This window comes from Narcine bancroftii, chromosome 1 (assembly GCF_036971445.1).
Source record: "Narcine bancroftii isolate sNarBan1 chromosome 1, sNarBan1.hap1, whole genome shotgun sequence".
NCBI lineage: Eukaryota > Metazoa > Chordata > Chondrichthyes > Torpediniformes > Narcinidae > Narcine > Narcine bancroftii.
Genome location: NC_091469.1, coordinates 101,994,550 through 102,020,592, shown reverse-complemented (window position 1 = coordinate 102,020,592; position 26,043 = coordinate 101,994,550). Strand labels below are relative to the sequence as shown.

The 26,043-nt window shown below is 43.1% G+C and overlaps 2 protein-coding genes across 2 annotated transcripts in view; one reads left to right on the top strand and one right to left on the bottom strand.

Annotated features, from left to right (window-relative positions):
• The window catches only part of LOC138761776 (endogenous retrovirus group PABLB member 1 Env polyprotein-like), a 150,448-nt gene extending 127,179 nt beyond the window's left edge, over positions 1-23,269 (top strand). Inside the window, exon 3 of the transcript XR_011356516.1 lies at positions 23,198-23,269. The gene's annotated coding sequence lies outside the window, so the exon portion shown is untranslated. The remainder of the gene's footprint in view (positions 1-23,197) is intronic.
• Positions 1-23,791, bottom strand: part of LOC138761754 (torsin-4A-B-like) — a 65,742-nt gene extending 41,951 nt beyond the window's left edge. Inside the window, exon 1 of the mRNA XM_069934450.1 lies at positions 23,662-23,791. Within this exon, the coding sequence (XP_069790551.1) occupies positions 23,662-23,734 (73 nt within the window). The 5' untranslated portion in view covers positions 23,735-23,791. The remainder of the gene's footprint in view (positions 1-23,661) is intronic.
• Between the last annotated feature and the right edge of the window lie 2,252 nt (positions 23,792-26,043).

Below are 26,043 nucleotides of genomic sequence, written 5' to 3'. Positions count from 1 at the left end.
TTATTTGCCAGCTATTCTGTGTCTTTGATCTTTAGATTTCAACGGTTTAATAATTCAGCATTTCACTGGGCATTTCTGGTCTGGTTTATTTCCCATATATCTTTATCCAGGGGATCTGGGGGCCAGGCCATGCCCATGGAGACAAGAACATGGCTTTTGGAGAAGATGAATTTTATCTTGACATCTTGTCAATGGGAGGACTAGTTATGTGACCACAAGTGTCTTCCCCCACCCCCCTCAATCTCACAGCAAATCAATGATTGGCCACTGGTGAAGTGGGTCAGCAGATCATCAATGATTGCTCATCATTTTTCACCCCCTCCACTACTACCCTTTGTCTTCTCAATTTAGTATCCAATTTCCAAACTCACTGTGGATCGCACATGACTTTATCTTCTGGATCAGCCTATACAAGCGTCCTAGTTAAATCTTTATCTAAGTCTGTGGACAACATACACAGCCCCATCCTCATTGATCAACTTTGTCTTCTCTTTGAAAAGCTGTTGCTCGTAAGACATGACTATCTCTGCACAAGGCCATATTGACTATCCTTAACAAATCTACCCTAAGAATCTTCTCTAATAATTTTCCTACCACTAATGTCAGGCTCACCCCACCTATAAATTTTTGGGTTGTCCCTGTTGCCCCTCTGAAACTGATTATTCTCTTGTCCTCTGGGACCTTGCCTGTGGATAAAGAGAGTACAATGACCCAACAGACTCCCCAGTTGTTTTGAACAGTAACCTAGGTGAGATCCGATTAGGCCCTGGAGACCTATCCAACCACATGGTCTTCAGGACACCCAACATTCCTCTTTTTTGGAGTTAAACATGAAAGTCTGCAGACCCTGTAATTGCAGTTCAATACACAATGAAGGGCTCAGGCCCAAAACCTTGATTACATTTGTTTGCAACATTAGGAAATCTCTGTGACTTGCTGAGTTTCTCCAGCACTTTTGTTTATTGAAACTCTGGTACACCATCAATCACGCAGGAGACGATTGTGGAGAAACCAATAGGCTTTAATTCACTTGAGAACATAGCACATCCCTACTGTTCAGTTGTCCTGCACGGAGTTGCTGGGGGCTGTGGAACAATCGCCTTTATGCAGAGCCTGTGGGGAGGGGCCACAGGTACAACTGGCCAATATGTGAGCTTGACCACATAATTATACATTACAGTGGTTTACCACATTCACCCCTTGTTTTTAAAAAGAGTCCCGTGGAGTGAAGTGGAACTTACAAAGTTACAAGTTTACAATTTGAAGCTCATAAGTTCAGCCTTTCAGGTGGTCTGGTCGCTCGTTGGGATTGTCATAGAATTGGTTGCGGCTGCGATGCAGCAGCGGAGTCCTGGACAGTCTCGGGCGCCTGTTCATATTCATCGGTATTGTGCTGGTGGGTGGGCACCACGCCTGGTGTATCCTCCCTCGGGACAGAGGCAGGATACCAGAGGTCAGGTGCATCGTGTGCATTCAACAGTGAGGAGGGTTGGGGTGATTAACTACAGTCTCCAAGGCCCCTGAAGGAGCCAAGTCCTTGATGGAAACGGTGTCCTCATGTCCGTCCGGATATGCTACGTAGGCATATTGGGGGTTGGCATGGAGGAGGTGGACCCTTTTGACCAATGGGTCAGACTTATGGTTCCTCACATGCATCAGAGCAGGACGGTAATGTGGGCCCTGGGGATGTCAGCTATGCCAGTAATGTGGTCCCTGTTGCATATTTCCTGGGGAAGGAAAACATACGTTCATGTGGTGTGTACAGCAGGGAACTGGTAGAGTCGAGGGCCTCCGGGAGAACCTCCTCCCAGCAGGAGACTGAGAGGCCTTTGGACTGCAAGGCCAGGAGGACTGCCTTCCAGACCTTAGCATTCTCCCTCTCCACTTGCCAGTTACCCCAGGGGTTGTAACTAGTGGTCCTGCTCATGGCAATGCCTCTGGCCAACAGGTACTGGCGCAACTCATCACTCATAAAGGAAGGCCCCCAGTCACTGTGGATATAACTGGGGAAGCCAAATAAAGTGAAAAGCCTGCACAGGGGTGGCTGTGGCAGCAGTCATATCTGTGCAGGGGATGGCAAATGGAAAATGGAAATATTTGTCGATGATGTTAAGGAAGTAAATGTTACAGTCGGTGGAGAGCAGGGGTACTTTAAAGTTGACATTGAATCACTCAAAGGGGCGAGTGGCTTTGATTAGTTGTACCGTGTCTGGCTGGTAGAAGTGCGGATTGAAGTCAGCACAAACCTGACAGTTCTTTGTTATGGTCCTGATCTCGTCAATGGAGTATAGCAGGTTGCGAGCTTTAGCAAAGTGAAAAAACCTGGTGATCCCAGGATGACAGAGATCATTATGGATGTTTTGCAGTTGGTTGATTTGGGCGCTGGCACAAGTCTCATGGGATAGCTCGTTAAGTTTCCCCGGCCAGTACAGGATGTCATAGTTTTAGGTTGATAATTCTATTCTCTACTGTGTATTTTATCGTTTTTGAATTTACCCCACTGTTGATTGTTGAACATGAATGCGACAGTGCATTTGTTGGTCAGCAAGGTGAATCTCTTACCAGCCAGGTAATGGCACCAGTGCCGCACTACTTTGACAATGGGTTGGGCCTCTTTTTCGACTGAGGTGTATTGAATCTCAGGGCCCTGCAGGGTGCGTGAAAAAAAAGCAACGGGCCTGCAGCCTGATTAAGGGTGGATGCCAAGGCGAAGTCTGACACATCGCTTTCTACCTTAAAAGGGGTGGATTCATTGTGACCTTAGCGACGTCGATCTTGATATAGTTGAAGTCTGTACAAGGCTCCTCTACCAGAGGGAAGGACATAGATTTGATAAGAGGGTGGGCCTTGTCTGCATAATTGGGGACCCACTGAGCATAAAAGGAGAAAAACCCAAAGCACCTCTTCCGGGCCTTGAGGCTGTTGGAAGGGAAAGCTCCAAGAGTGGTTGCATGTGGTCTGGGTCCAGGCCAATGATGCCATTCTCCTCGATGCTGCCAAGGATGGCCAGGCGAGTTGTACGAAACACGCACTTGGCCTTGTTGTTCGTCAGACTAAGGAGCTTGGCTATCTCAAGAAATCTTTGGAGATTAGATAATGATGTTATTGAGATACGGGAAAGTGGCCTGAGATTCTGATCGTGACACCAAAGGGGACCTGTAGGAAGTGGTGGAGATGACCATCTGTCTCGAACCGTATACTGGTGATCCTCTGAGTGGATGGGTAGCTGATGGTATGCTGACTTTAGGTCGATGGTCAAAAAGACCCAATACTGGGCAACTTGGTTGACCATGTTGGTGATTCACGGAAGGGGGTGTGCATCCAATTGAGTGTATCCATTGATAGTCTGATGGTAGTCGATGACTTCTATTCTTTTCCCAGTTCCCCGCACTACCACCACCTGCACTCTCCAAGGGCTATTGCTGGCTTCAATGACCCCCTTCCTTAAGTAAGAGCAGTGCCTTTTCCCGGATTAAGGCACTATCCCCAGTGCTGTACTGTCTGGTTTTAGTGGTAATGGGTTAGCAGTTGGGGGTGAGGCAGGGGGAGGTGGTGGTGGTTGGCTATCAAATTGCTGGTAAGGGGTAGATGGGGCCCATCAAATGCCATCAAACGCTTTTAAAGTGACATTGAAAATCAAGCTCCAACAGTCTAGCAGCGCAGAGCTGCGACATTACTATCAGCCTAAGGTTGTCATATTCAGTACACCACACTGTTAAAGTCACATCAGCAACCCCAAACATCTGCTGTATATGATTTGGATCCCAAGGAGACCTTCTGGTTCACTGGAAACACTGTGAGGGAGAGGCACTGCACTGTGTCCAGATGTATAAAACTCTCCGTGCTCCCGCTATCGAACAAGCAGCTCATCACGTTACCTTGATGTCCATCATCAACCTGGCGAGTTGGTGTGGACAGTCCTGGTTGAGGGTGATGAAAGCTAGAGTCAGGTCGTTGCACCTCGCTGCAGTAGAAGATGGCAGTGTCTAAAATGGCGGCCCACAGGGCCCGCAGAGGGTCTTGCCAGATTTGGAAGATGCCACCTAAGATGGTGGCCTCTGCAGCCCACACGTGGCGCAGCTGGGTCCTGAAGATGGCATCCAAGATGGTGGCCCCCACAGATTACACTTGGCACTGCTAGGAAGGAATTTGGACTTGCACACTTTGACGTAGTGGCCCTTCTTCCCACAGCTGGAGCAGATTGAATCCTTTGCTGGGAAGCATTTCCTCTGATGCTGGCCCAGGCTGCAGAAGGAGCACTTTGGTGTTCCCGGAACAACCCAGCTATGCCTGTGTTATTACCAGAGCCAGCCGAGAGTGTCAGGATGCTTTTGCAGAGCACTGCTGCTGCAATCTGGCCTTTAGTGGGGGTGGGGGGAGGTGGTGGCATGTCCCAGGATGGCTGCGCCCGGGGTGACCAAGAGGTGGCCGCGTTGTTGATTGAGTAGGGCCTTCATGTTTCTGGAGAGTCATCTCCAGTGTATCTGCCAGCTCAACTGTTCTCCATAGGCTGAGTTCCCCTTACTCCAAAAGTTTCTGTCATATGTAATTCGATCTGATCTCCGCAAAGTAGGTGTCCCAGATCATGTCCTCTGATACTCCGCGGCGGACACGGCTTTTCATTCGCAGGCCCTGCCAAGTGGTCGAAGGGCCGATGATATTCAGTGTTTGATTTGCCGGGTTGTTGTTTTCGAGTCAAAAGGAGGTGTCCAGCATAGACAATGTTGATCTTACGCAGGTATTGCCCTTTCAAGATGTCTATTGCCTTCTGTACGTTGTGGGGTCTCTGATCATGGAGTGCACCAGGATGCCGACCCAGGAGTGTAGTACCTGCAGTGTGTTGGTCTCTGATTGCACAATGGTAGTGGAGGCCTGCTTCAAGACAGCACTGCCAGAGTTCGAACCTGGGAGATGCCTCAGGCAATTGAGTCAATTTCCAGCTTTTCTGATTTGAGGATTTGCTCCGTTATAGAAAACTTCAAGTGAATTAAACTGATGCAACATCAATCACTCAGGAGACTATTGTGGAGAAACCAATAGGCTTTAATTCATTTAAGAACATAGCACATCCCTACTGTCCTGAACAGAGTTGCAGGGGGCTGTGAAACAGTCACCTTTATACATGAGCCTGTGGGGAGGGGCCACTGGTACAACTGGCCAATAAGTGTGCTTCACCAGATAATTATACATTACAGTTGTTTTCCACAAGCTACTTCATCTTGTTATATACATGTCTGAGAGCAGCCCAGGGCATACACTACATTTAAGGGGGGGGGGGGGGGGGAGGGGGGAGGGGAAGGAGTGCATGGATTGAAATCTTAAAGTTTTAAAAATGTTTTTTAAGTAGTCGGTAAAAGAGAAGTATGGAAGAAATGCACTGCAACCCAAGTGCTACACCCTCCATCACGCTGATTGAACACCAGTGTCTGGAAAAACCAGGAGAGGTGTACAGATGTGACGGCCATGTCCCAGTCTTGGTAACCCAACTTGGAACATCTGGCGATCAAGTGTAGCCCATTCTACCTGCCGAGGACATTCACCACCATCATCCTGGTTGCAGTGTACATTCCGCCCCAGGCGAACATCAGGTTGACGCTGGAGGGACTGAGGACTGTGATAAACAGCCATGAGACAGCACATCCTGATGCCTTCCTGATCATTGTGGGGGACTCAATCAGGCCAACCTGAAGAAGTCTCTGACAAACTACCACCAACGCATCACATGTGAGACCAGGGGAACCAACATACTCGACCACTGCTACGCCACCATGAAGAACAAATACCAAGCCATACCATGACCTCAGTATGGCAAGTCTGATCACCTGGCTGGACTTCTACTCCCGGTGAAGATAGCGAAAGTATGGTCGAGGGAGGCAGAGGGGCATCTGCAGGACTGCTATGAATCAGTGGACTAGAACATATTCAAAAGCTCATCCATAGACTTGACTCAATATGCAGCAGGTGTCACTGACTTCATCAAGACCTGCGTGGATGAGTGTGTGCCCACATGCACATACCGGGTGTTCCCTAACCAGAAGCCCTGGATGAATTAGAGAATCTGCAATCTGCTGAGGGCAAGAGCAAGGGTGTTTAAGGCTGGGGAATTAGATCTTTACAAAAAGTCCAGGTACGACCTGAGGAAGGCCATCTCCAAAGCAAAGTGGCAATTCCGGAGGAAACTAGAGACAGGGACAAATACACGCCAGCCATGGCAGGGAATGCAGGCCATTATAGCCTACAAAGTGAGGGAGAACACTATAGATGGCTGCAATGCTTCATTAACCGATGAGCTGAACACCTTCTATGCCCACTTTGAGAAGAAGAACCAAACAATGCTTATCCCTGAAAAGGCTGAGGACCGTGTGATATCTGTCTCTGAGGATGTCGTCAGAACATCATTCAAGAGTGTGATCCTTGCAAGGACTCAGGCCATGACGGTGTACCTGGCAGGGTACTAAAAATCTGCACTAACCAACTAGCCAGAGTGTTCACAGACATTTCCAACCTCTCATTGAGGCAGTCAGAGGTTCCCACCAGCTTCAAAAGGGCACCAATCATCCCAGTACACAAGAAGAGTAGTGTGAGCTGCCTCAACGATTACTGCCCAGTAGCACTAACTTCTATTGCGATGAAATGCTTTCGGAGGCTGGTCATGGCCAGAATTAACACGTACCTAAGTAAAGATCTGGACCCAGTGCAATTTGCCTATCATCACAATCACTCCACAGCAGATGCAATATCGCTGGCTCTCCACTCAGCTCTGGATCACCTTGAAAACACCAATTCATACATATGGCTGCTCTTCATCAACTACAGCTTGGTCTTCAATACTATTATTCCCTCAGTGCTGGTCAAGAAGCTACAAATTCTAGGCTTCTGCACCCCATTCTCCAACTGGATTCTTGACTTTCTCATCGGAATACCACAGTCAGTATGAAATGGAAACAACACTTCTCCTCACTGATCATAAACACAGGCGCACCCCAAGGATGTGTGCTTATCCCACTGCTCTACTCATTATACACCCATGACTGTGTGGCCAGGCACAATTCCAATGCTATCTCCAAGTTTACTGATGATGCCACAGTTGTCGGCAGAATCACAAACAGCAATGAGGAAGTGGACAGGAAGGAGATGGATCAGCTCGTTGAAGGGTGTAACAACAACAATCATGTGCTCAACATCAGCAAAACCAAGGAAATGATTGTGGACTTCAGGAGGAAGTCAGGGGAACACAACCCAGACCTCATTGAGGGCTCAGTATTGGAGAGGATCAAGAACTTCAAATTCCTGAAGGTCAACATCTCCAAGGATCTGTCCTGGAGCCTCCATGTTGATGCAAACACAAAGAAGACTTGCCAGCGGCTAGACTTTGTGAGGGGTCTGAGGTGATTCGGTATGTCACCAAAGACTCTTGTAAACTTCTACAAGTGTACTGCAGAGAGCATTCTGGCTGGCTGCATCACTGCCTGGTATGGAGGGACCAACTCTCAGGACAAGAATAAATTACAGAGACGAGCACTCAGTGGCACAAGGACAACTTCTTCCCCACTGCCTTAAGATTCCTGAATAATCAATGAATCAAAGACATGGCCTTACTTTTTGTGTTCTATTATTGTTATTATCATTTTATTTAATTTTTTATAGTAATGTCGTAAGATGGTTATAATATGAATGTTTGCTCTATGACGCTGCCGCAAACACTGGATTTCATGACTTGTTCATGACAATAGATGCTGATTCTGAACTAAATTTGTCTGCTTCACAAGGAAGGGAGCTCATTATCGTAGTGGTCACGGTGCCAGCAACCAGGTTTTGAATCCCACGCTGTCTGTAAGGAGTTTGTACGTCTTCCCCGTGTCTGCATGGGCTTCCTCTTGGTGCTCTGGTTACTCCCACTGTTCAAAACGTACCAGAGGTGTTGGTTAATTGGGCAGCATGGGTTCATGGGTTGAAGGGGTTGTATATCTAAATTTTTATAAGTTACATTAAAAAAATTAAAAATTTTAAACTTTGAGCAGAGACCTAAGGGGGCCATAGCAATAAAACGGTTGAGAATGGCTGTTCTAGAATGTGAATCTTCTTCTGGCTATCCATTCCATAGGATAAAGATGGTTCCTTTTAGTCAGTTTGTGGGGTTTGACATGAGGATACCCCATTCCTCGGAAAGGAACAGCATGTGTGTGAATGGATTTATAACCATATAACAATCACAACACGGAAATAGGCCATCACGACCCTTCTTGTCTATGCTGAAAGACATACTCTCCTAGTCCTACTGACCTGCATTCTGTCCATAGCCCTTCACACCTTTTACATCCATATACCTATCCAAATTTTTCTTAAAAGATAATATTTTACTTGCCTCCACCCCCTCCACTGAAAGCTCATTCCACACAGACACTGCTCTTTGATTAAAGAACCTTCCCCTTATGTTGCACCTAAACTTGTGCCCTCTAACTGTCAGCTCATGTTCTCTTGTTTGAATCTCCCCTATCCTCAATGGAAAAAGTCTACCCACATCTATGCTATCTCTCCCCTTCAAAATTTTAAAGACCTCTATCAAATCCCCCTTAGCCTTCTACACTCCAAGAAATGAAGACCTAACTTGTTTAACCTTTCTCTACAGCTTAGATGCTGAGACCCCGGTATCATTCTGGTGAATCTTCTTTGTCCTCTCTCCATTTTGTTCACATCCTTCCTATAATTTAGTGACCTGAACTGAACATAATATTCAAAATTTGGCCTCACCAATACCTTGTACAATTTTAACATTACCTCCCAACTCTTATACTCTATGCCCTGATTTATAAAGGCCAGCATTCCAAAGGCCTTCTTCACTACCCTATCCACCTGAGATTCCACTTTTAGGGAACTGAGTATCATTATTCCTAGATCTCTCTGTCCAATTCCATTCTTTAATACCTTACCATTCACCACGTATGTCCTATTTTGATTAGTCCTACCAAAATGTAGCACCTCACACCTGTCAGCATTAAACTCCATTTGCCAACTTTCAGCCCACTCTTCTAACTTGCCCAAATCACTGCAAGATTTGAAAACCTTTCTCACTATCCACAAGCCACCTATCTTAGTATCATCTGCATACTTACTAACCCAATTTATAACCGTATCAACTAGATCATTAATGTATATTACAAACAACAATGGACCCAGTGCAGATCCTTGAGGCACACCGCTAGCCACCTGCCTCCATACTGACAAACAGTTATCCACCACCACTCTCTGGATTCTCCCATCCAGCCACTGTTAAATCCATTTTACTACTTCCATATTCACATCTAACGATTGAACCTTCCTAACTAATCTTCCGTGTGGGACTTTCTCAAAGGCCTTACTGAAGTTCATAAAGACAACATCCACTGCCTTACCCTCATCAATTTTCCTGGTAACCTCTTCAAAAAATTCAGTAAGATTTGTCAAACATGACCTTACATGCACAAATCCATGTTGACTGTTCTTAATCATACCATGTCCATCCAGATAATTATATATACCATTTCTAAGAACATTTTCCAGTAGTTTTCTCAGCACTGACATCAAACTTACAGGCTGATAATTGCTTGGTTTACGCCTTGAACCCTTTTTATACAATGGATCAATGTGCGCGATCTGCCAATCCTCTAGTACCATCCATGTCGCTAATGACATTTGAAATATTTCTGTCAGAACCCCTGCTATTTCTACACTGACTTCGCTCAAGGTCCAAGGGAATATCCTGTCAGGACCCGGAGACTTGTCCACCTTTATATTTCTTAAAAGCTCTAGAACTTCAGTCATCACACTTTCCATAACTTCCTGACTTGTTTCCCTTACCGTACACAATTTGATATCTTTCTCCTTAGTAAATTCTGAAGAAAAGGAATAGTTCAAAATCTCCCCCATATCTTTTGTTTCCACACACAGCTGACCACTCTGATTCTCTAAGGGACCAATTTTATCCCTCACTATTGTCTTGCTGTTAATATAACTGTTAGAACTCTTTGGATTTACTTGCACCTTATTTGCTAAAGCAACTTTGTATTTCTTTTTAGCTTTTCTAATTTCTTTCTTTAGATCCTTTTTACATTCTTTATACTCCTCAAGCACCTGCTTTTCTCCACGCTGTCTATATTTACTGTAGGCATCTCTCTTTTACCGAACCAAGTTTCCAATTTCCCTTGAAAACCATGGTTCACTCAATCTTTTAACTTTTCCTTTCAATCTAACAGGAACATAAAGATTTTGTACCATCAAAATTTAATGTTTAAATGACCTCCATTTCTCCATTACATCTTTCCATAAAACAAATGACCCCAATCTACTCCTTTTCAATCCTCTCTCATTGCCTCAAAATTAGCTTTTCTCCAGTCGAAAATCTCAACCCTGGGTCTAGACCTATCCTTCTCCATAACTATTTTAAAACTTATGGCATTATGATCACTGCTCCCAAAGTTCTCACAAACACAGCCCCCTATCACCTGACCTATCTCATTCCCTAACAGTAGATCCAACACGACCTCTTCTCTAGTTGGTACTTCTATGTATTGCTGCAAAAGATTTCCTTGCACACATTTTATAAACTCCAAACCATCCAGCCCTGTTACCGTATGCGTCTCCCAGTCTACGTTGGGAAAATTAAAATCTCCCACAATCACCACCCTGTGTTTATAACACATATCTACATTCCCCTTACATTTTGGCTCTTCCAATTCTCACTCCCCATTAGGTGTTCTATAATGCACTCCAATAAGTGTTACTTTGCCTTTCCTATTCCTCAATTCCACTGAGATAGCCTCCCTAGATGACCCTGCTAATCCATAGATTCGCAAGGTGGGGCGTTCGTGCCACTGAAGGGGCGTGGGAATATTTTGGTGGGGCGTGGGTCTTAAGAATATTTTAGTGGGGCGTAGGAATATTTTGGGAAACAATTAAAAACATGGTTTGAAAAAATAAATTCGATATGTTGGTGTGAAAGATGTGGCTCGGCAACATTGTCAGTACAGCACAATTGTGGTCTCTTTGGCTTGGCTTCGCGGACGAAGATTTATGGAGGGGGTTAAAAAGTCCACGTCAGCTGCAGGCTCGTTTGTGGCTGACAAGTCCGATGCGGGACAGGCAGACACGATTGCAGCGGTTGCAGGGGAAAATTGGTTGGTTGGGGTTGGGTGTTGGGTTTTTCCTCCTTTGCCTTTTGTCAGTGAGGTGGGCTCTGCGGTCTTCTTCAAAGGAGGTTGCTGCCCGCCAAACTGTGAGGCGCCAAGATGCACGGTTTGAGGCGTTATCAGCCCACTGGCGGTGGTCAATGTGGCAGGCACCAAGAGATTTCTTTAGGCAGTCCTTGTACCTTTTCTTTGGTGCACCTCTGTCACGGTGGCCAGTGGAGAGCTCGCCATATAACACGATCTTGGGAAGGCGATGGTCCTCCATTCTGGAGACGTGACCCACCCAGCACAGCTGGATCTTCAGCAGCGTGGACTCGATGCTGTCGACCTCTGCCATCTCGAGTACTTCGACGTTAGGGATGAAAGCACTCCAATGGATGTTGAGGATGGAGCGGAGACAACGCTGGTGGAAGCGTTCTAGGAGCCGTAGGTGGTGCCGGTAGAGGACCCATGATTCGGAGCTGAACAGGAGTGTCGGTATGACAACGGCTCTGTATACGCTTATCTTTGTGAGGTTTTTCAGTTGGTTGTTTTTCCAGACTCTTTTGTGTAGTCTTCCAAAGGCGCTATTTGCCTTGGCGAGTCTGTTGTCTATCTCATTGTCGATCCTTGCATCTGATGAAATGGTGCAGCCGAGATACCACAATTGTGGTAACTTCCCAGTAAAATCACTTTATTCTTTTTATTTTCATAACATGTACTTTTGGTCTTCTGATGTTTCTCTGCTGTTTCTCTTATTTTAACTGTTGTTATCCTTGGTTAACATTATACATAACATAACAATTACAGCACGGAAACAGGCCATTAGGCCCTTCTAGTCCGCACCGAACCAAACACCCCTTTCTAGTCCCACCTCCCTGCACAATGCCCATAACCCTCCATCTTCTTCTCATCCATATACCTGTCCAACCTTTTCTTAAATAATACAATTGACTCCGCCGCCACTATTTCTCCCGGAAGCTCATTCCACACGGCTACCACTCTCTGAGTAAAGAAGTTCCCCCTCATGTTACCTCTAAACCTCTGCCCATTAATTCTTAACTCATGTCCTCTTGTTTTAATCTTTCCTCCTCTTAACGGAAATAGTCTATCCACATCCACTCTGTCTATCCCTTTCATAATCTTAAATACTTCTATCAAATCCCCTCTCAACCTTCTACGCTCCAAAGAATAAAGACCTAATCTGTCCAATCTCTCCCTATACTCTAGATGCTTAAACCCAGGTAACATTCTGGTAAACCTTCTCTGCACTCTCTCCACTCTGTTTATATCCTTCCTATAATTAGGCGACCAGAACTGCACACAGAACTCCAAATTAGGCAACGTCTTATACAATCTCAACATCACCTCCCAACTCGTATTTCCATGGAATGATTGATAAAGGCCAGCATACTAAAAGCCTTCGTCACCACCCTATTCACGTGAGTTTCAAACAGTCCAAATCCTTCTGTAGTCCATGAAAACCCTCCTCACTATTCACAACTCCCCCTATTTTTGTATTATCCACATATTTACTCACCCAATTTACCACCCCATCATACCTAAGAAAGATAAAGATTTATTAAAACCAGAGTCTTATAGACCTATATCATTATTAAATGTTGATTATAAGATTACTGCCAAAGTTTTGGCTAATAGATTGAATGAATATTTACCTGAACTAGTTCATTTAGATCAATTGGGATTCGTTAAAAAAAGATATTCTGCTGATAATATAGCTAAATTAATTAGTCTAATTCATAGCTCTCAGAAGAAATCAAAGTTAGTATTAGTTTTATCATTAGATGCCAAAAAGGCTTTTGATAGATTAGAATGGAACTATTTATTTAAGGTTTTGCAAAAATTTCAATTTGGGCCAATATTTATGAATTGGATTAAAGCTTTATATAGAAACCCTTTGGCAAGAGTAGTTACTAACAGACAAGTTTCTTTTTCTCATTAACTAGATCTGCTAGACAAAGATGTCCTTTATCTTTTGCATTATTTGATTTGGCAATTGAACCATTAGCATCTCCATCCTCAACCGATGGTCAGAACACTTCCAATCTCTTTTCAGTGCCAACCGCTCAGTCCAAGATTCCGCCCTGCTCCAGCTCCCTCAACAGCCCCTAAGGCTAGAGCTGGATGAGGTTCCCACCCTGGATGAGACATATAAGGCAATCGAACAACTGAAAAGTGGCAAAGCAGCAGGTATGGATGGAATCCCCCCAGAAGTCTGGAAGGCTGGCGGCAAAACTCTGCATGCCAAACTGCATGAGTTTTTCAAGCTTTGTTGGGACCAAGGTAAACTGCCTCAGGATCTTCGTGATGCCACCATCATCACCCTGTACAAAAACAAAGGCGAGAAATCAGACTGCTCAAACTACAGGGGAATCACGTTGCTCTCCATTGCAGGCAAAATCTTCGCTAGGATTCTACTAAATAGAATAATACCTAGTGTCGCCGAGAATATTCTCCCAGAATCACAGTGCGGCTTTCGCGCAAACAGAGGAACTACTGACATGGTCTTTGCCCTCAGACAGCTCCAAGAAAAGTGCAGAGAACAAAACAAAGGACTCTACATCACCTTTGTTGACCTCACCAAAGCCTTCGACACCGTGAGCAGGAAAGGGCTTTGGCAAATACTAGAGCGCATCGGATGTCCCCCAAAGTTCCTCAACATGATTATCCAACTGCACGAAAACCAACAAGGTCGGGTCAGATACAGCAATGAGCTCTCTGAACCCTTCTCCATTAACAATGGCGTGAAGCAAGGCTGTGTTCTCGCACCAACCCTCTTTTCAATCTTCTTCAGCATGATGCTGAACCAAGCCATGAAAGACCCCAACAATGAAGACGCTGTTTACATCCGGTACCGCACGGATGGCAGTCTCTTCAATCTGAGGCGCCTGCAAGCTCACACCAAGACACAAGAGAAACTTGTCCGTGAACTACACTTTGCAGACGATGCCGCTTTAGTTGCCCATTCAGAGCCAGCTCTTCAGCACTTGACGTCCTGCTTTGCGGAAACTGCCAAAATGTTTGGCCTGGAAGTCAGCCTGAAGAAAACTGAGGTCCTCCATCAGCCAGCTCCCCACCATGATTACCAGCCCCCCCACATCTCCATCGGGCACACAAAACTCAAAACGGTCAACCAGTTTACCTATCTCGGCTGCACCATTTCATCAGATGCAAGGATCGACAATGAGATAGACAACAGACTCGCCAAGGCAAATAGCGCCTTTGGAAGACTACACAAAAGAGTCTGGAAAAACAACCAACTGAAAAACCTCACAAAGATAAGCGTATACAGAGCCGTTGTCATACCCACACTCCTGTTCGGCTCCGAATCATGGGTCCTCTACCGGCACCACCTACGGCTCCTAGAACGCTTCCACCAGCGTTGTCTCCGCTCCATCCTCAACATCCAATGGAGCGCTTACATCCCTAACGTCGAAGTACTCGAGATGGCAGAGGTCGACAGCATCGAGTCCATGCTGCTGAAGATCCAGCTGCGCTGGATGGGTCACGTCTCCAGAATGGAGGACCATCGCCTTCCCAAGATCGTGTTATATGGCGAGCTCTCCACTGGCCACCGTGACAGAGGTGCACCAAAGAAAAGGTACAAGGACTGCCTAAAGAAATCTCTTGGTGCCTGCCACATTGACCACTGCCAGTGGGCTGATAACGCCTCAAACCGTGCATCTTGGCGCCTCACAGTTTGGCGGGCAGCAACCTCCTTTGAAGAAGACCGCAGAGACCACCTCACTGACAAAAGGCAAAGGAGCAAAAACCCAACACCCAACCCCAACCAACCAATTTTCCCCTGCAACCGCTGCAATCGTGTCTGCCTGTCCCGCATCGGACTTGTCAGCCACAAACGAGCCTGCAGCTGACGTGGACTTTTTACCCCCTCCATAAATCTTCGTCCGCGAAGCCAAGCCAAAGAGAAAGAGAGATTTGATTTGGCAATTGAACCATTAGCACAATCCATAAGGCAAGATTTTAGTATTAAAGGAATTAAAGTTAATGAGAAGGAGTGTAAGATTAGTTTGTATGCAGATGATGTATTGATCTATATAATAGATCCTGAAAATTCTTTAATTTCTTTATATAAAAAATTACAAGATTATGGGGGAGTATCTGGCTACAAAATTAATCAGGATAAAAGTGAAGTTATGCCATTAGTTGAAGGAGATTATGATCGATGTAAACAAGTAGATCAATTTAAGTGGACACTAAATCCGATTAAATATTTATGTATTAGAATTGATAGAAATTTAGATAATTTGTATGTTAAATTATGTACCACTATTTAATAAAATTAACATAACATAACAATTACAGCACAGAAACAGGCCATTCGGCCCTTCTAGTCCGCACCGAACCAAACACCCCTTTCTAGTCCCACCTCCCTGTACAATGCCCATAACCCTCCATCTTCTTCTCATCCATATACCTGTCCAACCTTTTCTTAAATAATACAATTGACTCCGCCGCCACTATTTCTCCCGAAAGCTCATTCCACACGGCTACCACTCTCTGAGTAAAGAAGTTAAAGATCATTTAAATAGATGGAATAACTTACCTATTACTTTAATAGGTAGAGTGAACTGTATTAAAATGAATATTTTTCCAAGGATCAAATTTTTAAAATCTATCCCTTGTTCAATACCTCAAAAATTTTTAAAGATCTTAATTCAATTGTAAGGAAATTTTTATGGAAAGAGAAAATGAATAGGGTACTTTTGGAGAAATTAACTTAGAAATTTGAATTAGGTGGTTTACAACATCCACATTTTCAGAATTATTATAAAGCTGCACAATTGAAATTTATTTTTGTAATGTTTGATTTAAGTAACCCTTCAATTTGGGAAAGAAGAGAATTAGATAAAATTGATGAGAAATCCATGTCAGAATTTATTTATAAATGGAATTTAAAATTGTTAATCGGTAGAGACCCACCAATATTGAAGCATTTAATTAAAATATGGAATAAAATTGATTATGAGGTGGAAAAGGAAAGATTTCACTGGAAATACCTTTATATCAAAATAAACATTTACCTTTCACTGTCAATAATCAGTTTTTGAAGATATGGAATCAATTAGGGATTTGTCTTGAAGCAGGGAAGTTTGTGTCTTTTAATCAGATGAAGGAAAAATTTCAAGTTCCTAGTAATTCTTTTTTTGTTATTATCAGGTAAAAACTTTTTTTATTGGAAAAATTAGGCCACAGTTTAAAATTACCTAGACAATCTGCTTTGGAATTATTACTTACTAAAGAAAAACAATTAAGTTAATTTCTGAAGTGTATAAGTTATTATAAAATAAAATGTCTAAGTAAAATGTTCATAAATCAAGATTAAAATGGGAATCTGACTTAAACAGGAATATTGATGAAAATGTTTGGCGAAATGTATGTAAGGATAGTATGACTAAGGTTATAAATGTAAGATACAGATTAGTAGAATATAATTTTTTACATCAACTATATTTAGCCCCTCCAAAAAAAAAAAATTTAATTTCCTCGGATCTGTGTTTTAGCTAAGGAAAAGAGATAAGGCACTTTTTTTCGTTCAACTTGGACCTGTTCCAAGGTTAAGACTTTTTGAATACAAGTTAAATTATTTTTGGAAAAAGTATTAAAAGTGAGTCTTCCATTTGTTCCAATGTTCTTTTTATTAGGGGACATTAGTTGATTGCCTGAGGATTAAGATTGACTATGTATCAAAATGAATTTCTACTTTTAGCTGTGGCCGTTTCTAAAAAAATATTTGACTATCACCTGGAAATCTGATTTAGTTTTAATATTGCAAAGATGGCAAACTGAACTAAATCCTATATTCCTTTAGAAAAGATTATGTATAATTTGAGGGATAAGTATCATTTCTTTGTAAAAGTATGGAGCTCATGCCTAGAAATTCTTGGTTTGAAGATTTAATCTCTTAATCCATTCTAGTGTTGTGTCTTGGTTTCCACAGCTAAATAGTTGAATGTTTTGTAAGTGCTGGTCTCCTTTCTTCTTTCTTAGTGGGTAGAATGGGGAGGAGGGTGGGAGTTAGTGGGGAGGGAGAGGGAGGTTGGAGTTTTAAAAAATATTATATATTTTCTGTATGTATATTATAATTGATGTTGTACGATTTAAAAATAATAAATAAATTATTTTTTAAAAATCATTTCATTATTCTTTAGGCAAATTACAGCCTTGAATTGTACACTTGAAGCTAGCTATGAAATTTCTTTGCTGATAGCAAAATGTGGGAAGAAGCATATGATTGAGGAGGAACTGATTAAACTCGCAATATCATTCTTTCTCAAAACAGTTCTGCAAAAGGATGACAAAGATGTCCGAGCAATGCCATTGAGTAATAGTACTGTCTGCAACAGAATAGATGACATGGGTCAAGATGTTGAAATACAGCTTATTGAGAATTTGAAGTCTCAAAAATTCTCAGTACAACTGAATGAATCTACTGTATGAGACAGTGAGGCTCTGTTATTGGCATATGTGAGAAATATTGATTAGGATGAGTTTCAAGAAGAGATGTTGTTTTGTGAATCATTAGAAACAACTGCAGTTGATATCCACAGCAAGCTCAAAAATTATTTGGATGAAAATGAAATACCAAAAGGAAATATTGTATCTTGTGCTGTAGATGGTGCACCTGCTATGTTGGGTTAAAAAAATCAGGATGTTTAAAATTAATGGTGGATGAAAGTCCATACATGTTGGTTGTGCATTGTGTTATCCACCACTGAGGAAACTTAGTTGCCAAGAAAGTTTCTCCTGTTCTACACGAGATACTGTATTTTGTGATCAAATGTATCAATGCGATCAAAGCTAATGCCAAATGTTAATGTCTGTTTAAGCAGTTCTGTGTCGATTAAAAATGCAGAACATGTGAGATTATCACTTCACACTGAAGTAAGATGGTTGTCAAAGGGAAGCTGCTTCAAAAGGTTTATGGAACTGTTTGATCTCAGCGAGTTTTTGAAGGACAAAATTAAGCTCTTGCTAACAATAGGTGGCAAAGCCTACGTGAGATACTTGATGAGCATTTTTGAGAAACTAAGTACATTAAAGGAGCAACTACAAGTAGTAAATATGATGCTCGTTGATGCAAAAAAAATATATTTGGATTCATGACACTTCTCGAGTTATGCCAAAGGAATATTTCTGTAAGAAATTTCAGTCAATTCTATTGGTTGAATAAATGTGAGGTAACTAATGCTGCTACAGACATCATTGTTGACCATTTGAAAATGTTGGTACCAACTTCAATGATAGATTATGTGATTTAAAGGCAATGGATTTTCTCTCTTGCTTAACTCAGCCATTGCTGGTGGACTTATCTGAACTTCTAGTACAATACCAAGAGGAATTATCTGAGTTACAACATGATGAATCTGTGAAAATTGTCTAACAAGATCAAAAAGAAATACACAAACTTGACTATTTTAGCAAAGAAACTATTGATACATTTTCCATCATCTTAATGAGTAGAATGTAGTTTCAGTGCTGTTAGTGATTTGCTACAGGCTAAGAGAAACTGATTGAAAATTACAAAACATGGAGATTTAAGGTTGAAAGTAACAAAATTAGTCCCTCAAATCAAAAATTCTGCAGCCAATGTCAGGGGCAAGGTTCCCTCTGAAGTGACAACAATTGTTGAATGTGTGTTTGAGATGGTTGACATATTGAGGTAGTGGTTGAATATAAAATATGTTTTCCAGTATATTCCTGACCTTAATTGCATTAAATGATTTAATTAAAACTTCTTTTGAATATATAACTTTTTTTTGCTAATGGTGGGGAGTATGTTTTTAAAAAAATTAAGGTGGAGCCTAGGGCAAAAAAGGTTGAGAACCACTAAACTATCTTGTCAAAGCACCGCAATAATATTTTCTCTGACAAGCAATGCAATATCTCCACCTCATCCCTCCCATTCTATTACACCTAAAGCAATGAAATCCAGGAATATTTAATTGCCAATTGCACCCCTCCTGTAACCACGTCTCACTAATAGCTACAACATCGAATTTCCAAATATCAATCCATGTTTTAAGCTCATCTATCTTTCTTACAATGCTCCTAGCATTAAAATAAACATCTTTAGGATCTTCTCCAACAGTGACCACTAACAGTGATAACAATCTCACAATCTTCTTCTTCCTTCTCCCCTACATCTACTCCTACCCTTTGGTTCCTCTCCCCCTTCTTATCTAGTTTAAATGCACCAGTGCCTCTCTCATAAACCCACCTGCAAGAATATTTGTATCCCTCCAGTTCATATGCAAACCATCTTGTCGGAACAGGTCCCACCTTCCCTGGAAAACTGCACAATTGTCAATAAATCTGAAACCCTCACCCCTGCACTCCTTGTAGGGGGTTGCACAGGTCCAGACCCACCCTCTCGACATCCGCTCCCAGATCCAGCGGTATGGTGAGGTCCAAGATGATTGGGGGTATGTCAGTACACCTCTCGCTAAACTCACTTTCCTTTATGTCCTTTTCCTTGGTGAAAACTGACGCAAAATACTCATTTAGTAACTTGCCTGCTTCCTCTGGCTCCAAGCTGAAATGTTTTTCTTTGTTTTTGTTTTACACTTTGAGTTTGCTTATGTGGAACAAGCTGCCAGAGGAAGTGGTTGAGATCGGTGCAATTCCAATATTTAAACATCGTTGGGACAGTGACATGGATAGGAAAGATTTAGAGAGATATAGGCCAAACACAGGCAAACGTGCTAACTCAGGAGGTCGCCTTGGCTGGCACGGACAAGATGGGTCGAAGGGTCTGTTTATGTGCTGCTTTTCTCTGATATTGAGAGGTCAGCCAAGCTAATCAGACATTGTATTTGGTGCTATAGAGAGGTATATCATGGAACCAGTCCCTTCGGCCTACTGTGCCTGTACTGTCCCTCAACCACCCTTTTGCACTAAACCAACATTACTCCCATTCTGTAGTCACCACATTCTCATCCACTCCACCACCTCTCTCCACATTACATTGTTAACACCATAGGCCATGCAGGGTGGAGAAGGTGCACACAGTGGGCATGTAAATTTAAATTTATTTTCAGCAAGATAGAAGCTGATTCCGGTCATTTAAATCCATACTGTCCAATTTCTCCCAAAGGTAACCTACAACCTGTATGTTTTGTTGGGGTGGGGTGGGGGAGGACCCACACAGACTCGGGGAAAATGTACAAACTCCTTACAGACAGTGACAGATTTGAACCTGAGTCAGTGGTGCTGTAGTAATGCTGTGCTAATTGCTATGTTAACCATGCTGCCCAAGGAATGGTGGCTGTGCAGAGCGGGTGTCGGGATGTTGGTTAGTGTGGAGTTTACCTCGTGTGAGCTGGTTTTGCAACAGCTGTGCTATGTTTGTTGCTGGATTTCCTCCAAGAGAATAAGTGAACATCGAATATAGATTGTGGTAAACACAATGCCTAAATTAAACTCGAATCCTGATCCATAACCCTCCATTTCTTGTCTATCCAGAAGACTTGAAAATGCTATAGTCATATTTGCTTCCACCACTATCCCTGGCAGGCCATTCCACATACTTTCTATGTTAAAAAAAACTTGTCCCATACAAAAAGTATTGCCTCCTCACTTTGGATGCATGTTCTCTTCCCATGGAAAAAGATTCTGACTGTCCACCCTATTAATGACTCTCATAATTCCATAAACTCCTATCAGATCTATCCTCAGCCTCCAACACTCCAGAGAAAACAAACCAAGCTTGTCCAACCTCTTCCCCATAGGCAGCATCTGCACTTTTTCCAAAATCTCCACATCTTTCCTGTTATGGGGCATCCAGAATTGCAGACAAAACTCCAGGTGTGCTTTGACCAAGCAACATGACTTCCTTATGCCTATACTCAATGTCCTACCCAATCAAGGCAAGTATACTTTATACCCTTTTTACCACCCTACAGCTTGCATGGGCACTTTCAACAAGCTTTGGATCTGAATCCTCAGATCCTTCTCTCCTTCAATGCTTCTAAGAGCCCTGTTTCCCCTTTACTTTGATCTCCCAAAGTGGAACAATGTTTAGTTTAGTTTAGTTTGATTAATCACATTATACCTGGTACAGAAAGAGAGAGATGAGTTCTGCGAACGGTCAAACATTCATTCAGCCATATAGCGTAGAATATCAAGAATGCAATTGGTAAGAATAGAGGTGCAATGAAAAAAAAGATCAATTAGTGCAAAGCAAGCTGTGGGGAAGAAACAGTCTTTAAACTTGTTGATGTGTGACTTAAATTCTTGAACCTCTCTCCAATGGAAGGAAGGAGAACAGAGTGTGTCTGGTGTACGATGGTTTCCTGCTGATCCTAGCAATTGGGAGATGCACATGGGTTAAAATGCATCTTGTCCACTTGCCATTTTTCTGCTCATATCGATAACTGATCTCTCTTATTGTATTCTTCAATAAGCCTCTACACTTTCTGCAGCTCTGCCTATCTCTGTGTCGTCTGCAAATTTACTAACCCCCTCATTGGATTGATAGAAGAATCTTCCCCACTGATAGCATGGGGCTGTGTGTTGCTCACAAATACGCTTTGGGCTAACATGTCCCTGCTGTCTTGGGTTTCTGCAGATTCATCTCCACTTACCTACCTTTCCCCATATCCATTAATTCCTCTAGTACGTAAAAATCTATCCAACCTTGTCTTAAATATACTTACTGACGTAGCCTCCACTGCTTCAATGGACAGTGAATTCCATACATTCACCATCCTCTGGGAAAAGCAGTTCCTCCTCACCTCCGTCCTAAATATACTGCCCTGAATCTTGAACCTATGTCCCCTAGTTCTTGTCTCCCCCACCAATGCAAACAACTTAACTACCTCTATCTTATCTATGCCTTTCATAATTTTATATGTTCCTATAAGATTCCCTCTATTCTTCTAAATTCCAGCAGGTACAGTCCTAGAGGACTTAATCCCTCCTCCTAGGACAACCCCCCTCATCTCTGGAATCAACTTGGTGAACCTCCTCTACACCACCTCCAAAGCCAGTACATCCTTCCTCAAGTAAGGAGATTATAACTGTACACATTACTCCAGGCCTCACCAATACCTTGTATAGTTGCAGCATAATCTCCCTGCTTCTAAATTATATCCTTCATATCTCATCACCCTGCAAACGTCTTAGCAAGCACAACAGTACTGCAGCGATAAGGTGATCCAAACAGTATGAAGGTTTCAGTTGCCGAAGAGTTGAGACAAGGTTACACTGGTGTTGTAAATGGCCTTGGTAGCAGAGTGGCTGATTATTGGAAGCTTGGCAAGACTCCTAGACCAATGGTCCAGTTCAGTCTTGGACAATGGCTGGTAAGAGGTTAGGGGTCTGCTTTCCCCAGTACTTGGATGGTGGTGGTGGGGGGGGGGGGGGGGGGGTTATTTTTGGAAAAATATAATTTATTTACAATATATCGGACTGGTCAGCCACAAACGAGCCTGCAGCTGACGTGGACTTTTTTACCCCCTCCATAAATCTTCGTCCGCGAAGCCAAGCCAAAGAAAAAAAAAGAATATGGTAAATACATGTGTCTATGTCATTATTTTCATTCACTATATCAAGTAATTCAATATATCAACTGGGCCAGTGTTTCATCTCCAAATGAAAGGGCCCAGCTCCTCTGCTCCTGGTCATAGCCCAAATGTCAGTCAAGCAGTTCAACATCAGGAGGAATCAATGGGCAAGGCCTGATGAGTGTGAGGGGTGAGGTTACCCAGAGAGGAGAGAGAACGTGGAGGCAGCAGCAGAGATGCATTTCAAGAGAATTAAAAAAACCCAGAAACCCGCTGGAAATCTGAAATAAAAATAGAGAATACTGGAGAAACACAGCATGTCAGGCAGCATCTTTCTCTCTCCCGAGAAAGGAGTTGATGTTTCAGGTCAGTACAGACGTGCAACCTTAACAAGTGCCCCTGTGTAAACAATCACATCGGGACACACCAGAGAATAAGTATGATAATATTTTTGGAATAATTCTGGTTTCTGTGTAAAAATGCCGTCTGCTTCCTTTCCCACAGATGCTGTCTGATCCCTTGCTGCCTCCAGCATGTTCTGTATTCATTGAACTTAAGCAAGAGTAAATATGGGAGAAAGCAACTACAACAAATATCAATAGTGCAAGATAAATCTCTGGCATCAGCCCACTGAAAGGAATGCAGATTTTCTGAGTTGTCAATTCTTTGCCATCTTATCCAGATATATCATTAATTATTCACAATTAAATTTCTAATTACTCTTACCATTAAAACTTGTCTTTGTCAGCATTCATTATCAACAATACTACAATCCCCTTTCTATCACAATGACAGACAGAAGGCATTTACCCCTACTTGCTATCTGTCTAGTGACCTTGAATTGTATTCAGAAGCAGTGATTTTTATCTCTGTGATGCTTTACTGGTAGGGTATCTGCTGGGGACCAACACAATGTGCAGATTACATCATAACCCATGACAAGCTTCACTGTTTGAAACAACACCTACCTCTTCCTTTCAACAAGAGTCTGGAATTCTGACGTAGGGTCTTTCCTTGCCGCTGCCATAACTGCCTGTCCATTAATTGAAACAAAAAGGTGCACCTCTGCTTGCCCTGACCTACATCAAAATGCAAAAGATCCGTCCTGCCCAAAACTTGTTTGTTTCCAACTTGTTAAGGCATGCTTTCTACCAGTTATCCTGCTGCAGAATAATTCTGTCTGCTTCCTGGAACTGCTCAAATGGAGATTATTTAACTTTACAAAAGCATTCCAATGTTTTCTGATTTGATTTCATAGTAGCTGTAGCCCTTTGCATCTAATTTGCCTGTGCCGGTCCTGCCTTATTTCCTTCGAAATAAGTATTTGCTTGCAAATAGTCTGGAGAGGAAATGTTTGAGTGGATGACCTTTAAATTCAAGTCAAGTTTATTGTCATCTGATTAAAAAAGTACAACCCAACGAAACAGTTTTCTGTCCTCATTGCAAAACTCCACCATACATAACACACATATTGACAAATAAGATTAATGCTGGACAAGTATTTTATTTATAAAAATAAATAAGTAGATAAATAAACAAATGGATGTTATTTTGTACAAATCAAAGTCTTGGATGGTCAGTGTGACCAGTTCCTTTGGTTGTTCATCATTCTCACTGCCCGTGGGAAGAAGCTGTTCTTCAGCCTGGTGGTGCTGGCTCTGATAATCTTGCATCTTTTCAGGGCCTATCTCATTGGCCTGGAGAGTAGCTGGTGACCTGGTGGCGAATCCTGGAGACTAGCTGGGTCTCTGGGGAGTTGCGGGAAAATTGAACATGTTTGATTTTTTTGGAGATTTTTTCTAGTCTCCAGCAGGTCTCCATCAGTTGCAACGACGTCACGGAGATTAATTTTGTCTGCGACTGGGGAGACGTCTCTGCGACGTCTCCGCAACGTCTCTGAGACCTACTGGAGACCAAGGAGACTGAGGAGACGTTGTGGCGACGTTGCGGCAACGATGCGGCGACGTCTCTACGACGCTGCTTGACTTAGGTACCATGTGACCTAGCGCGTGCTGGCATCATCGAGACGCCTTCACTCCTGGTCCAAGTCACAGGTACATCCTGGCCAAGGTCTTCATTATCTAGTACTTGTTCCTGCTGCTGTTGCTCCTTGTACTGCCTTGGAAGAGGCCCCACCATCTTGTCTTGCCAGGGGACAGCTCCAACTCCAGAGTAGTACTGGGTCAGGTACTCTCTCTGGTTCTTGGCAACAGATGGCATGTTACTTCCTCTTCTCTGCATCCCCTCCAAGTTGTTGGTATGCTGTCTCCACTCTCCAGGGGGAACTTCATGAGTGTGTGGGTCCTCTCTGTCAGCTGAGAGTCTGATGTCTGTCATCATGTTGTGGAGTGTACAGGCAGCAAGGACCACCTTTTCAACCGTCTGTGGGCGCATCATCCTCATGGTGTGGAAGCATCTGAATCTGGAAATAAAAAATAGAAGTAAAATTAAAGTCATTGTATTTGCTGTGTTTACAATCTGGCAAATATGACTATCTGTGCGGCAGGAAAAAAAAAATTAAGTGCTGCACACCTGTTTGCCAAGATGCCAAAGCTGTTCTCCACAATAAGCCTGGACCTGGACAGCCTGTAGATGAAGATTCTCTCTGCATGGGTCATGCGCTTGGAGTAGGGCTTCAACATCCATGTCCTCAGGGCGAATGCATTGTCACCAACCAAGAAGTAGGGGACATCTTGATCTCTACCAGGAAAGGGTTCAGGAGGTGGCAGGTTGGCTTGACCTTCATCCAGTGCCTTGAACAAACTGCAGTCTCTGAAGATGCCAGCATCTGAGTCAGCCCCAGGAGTCTCCACGTAGAGGTACATGAACTTATAGTCAGCATCTACCAACGCCAGCATGATGATGGAAAAGTAGCCTTTGTAGTTGTGGTAGACACTGCCTGATCCTGGAGGTTCACGAATTCTGACATGCTTCCCATACAGTGCACCACAGACGTGATGGAAGTTCCCCTTCTCAGAAAAAACACTTGGCCACTTCCTTCCACTTCTCTGGTGTAGATGGACACTTGATGGCCTCCTCATGATACTCATCACAGATAGCTTGGCACACCTCTGGGACAATACTGACAATGGTGTTTGGAGCCACACAGAAGGCATAGGACAGGCTCTTGTATGAGTTTCCTGTAACAAGGAACCTCAGAGTGATGGGAACCTTCAAACCAGGAGGCAGGGCCTTCCTGAAGTTAGTGTCTTGCTTCTGGAGCCTGGGAGTAAGGTGAGCCACCAATTTCATGAACATCTCTGGATCCACCCTCAGGAAATTCTTGAAGGACCTCATATCCCCCCATCTTCCAAGTGTTTCATACCAGCCATGGTGTTGCCATTGTAGGA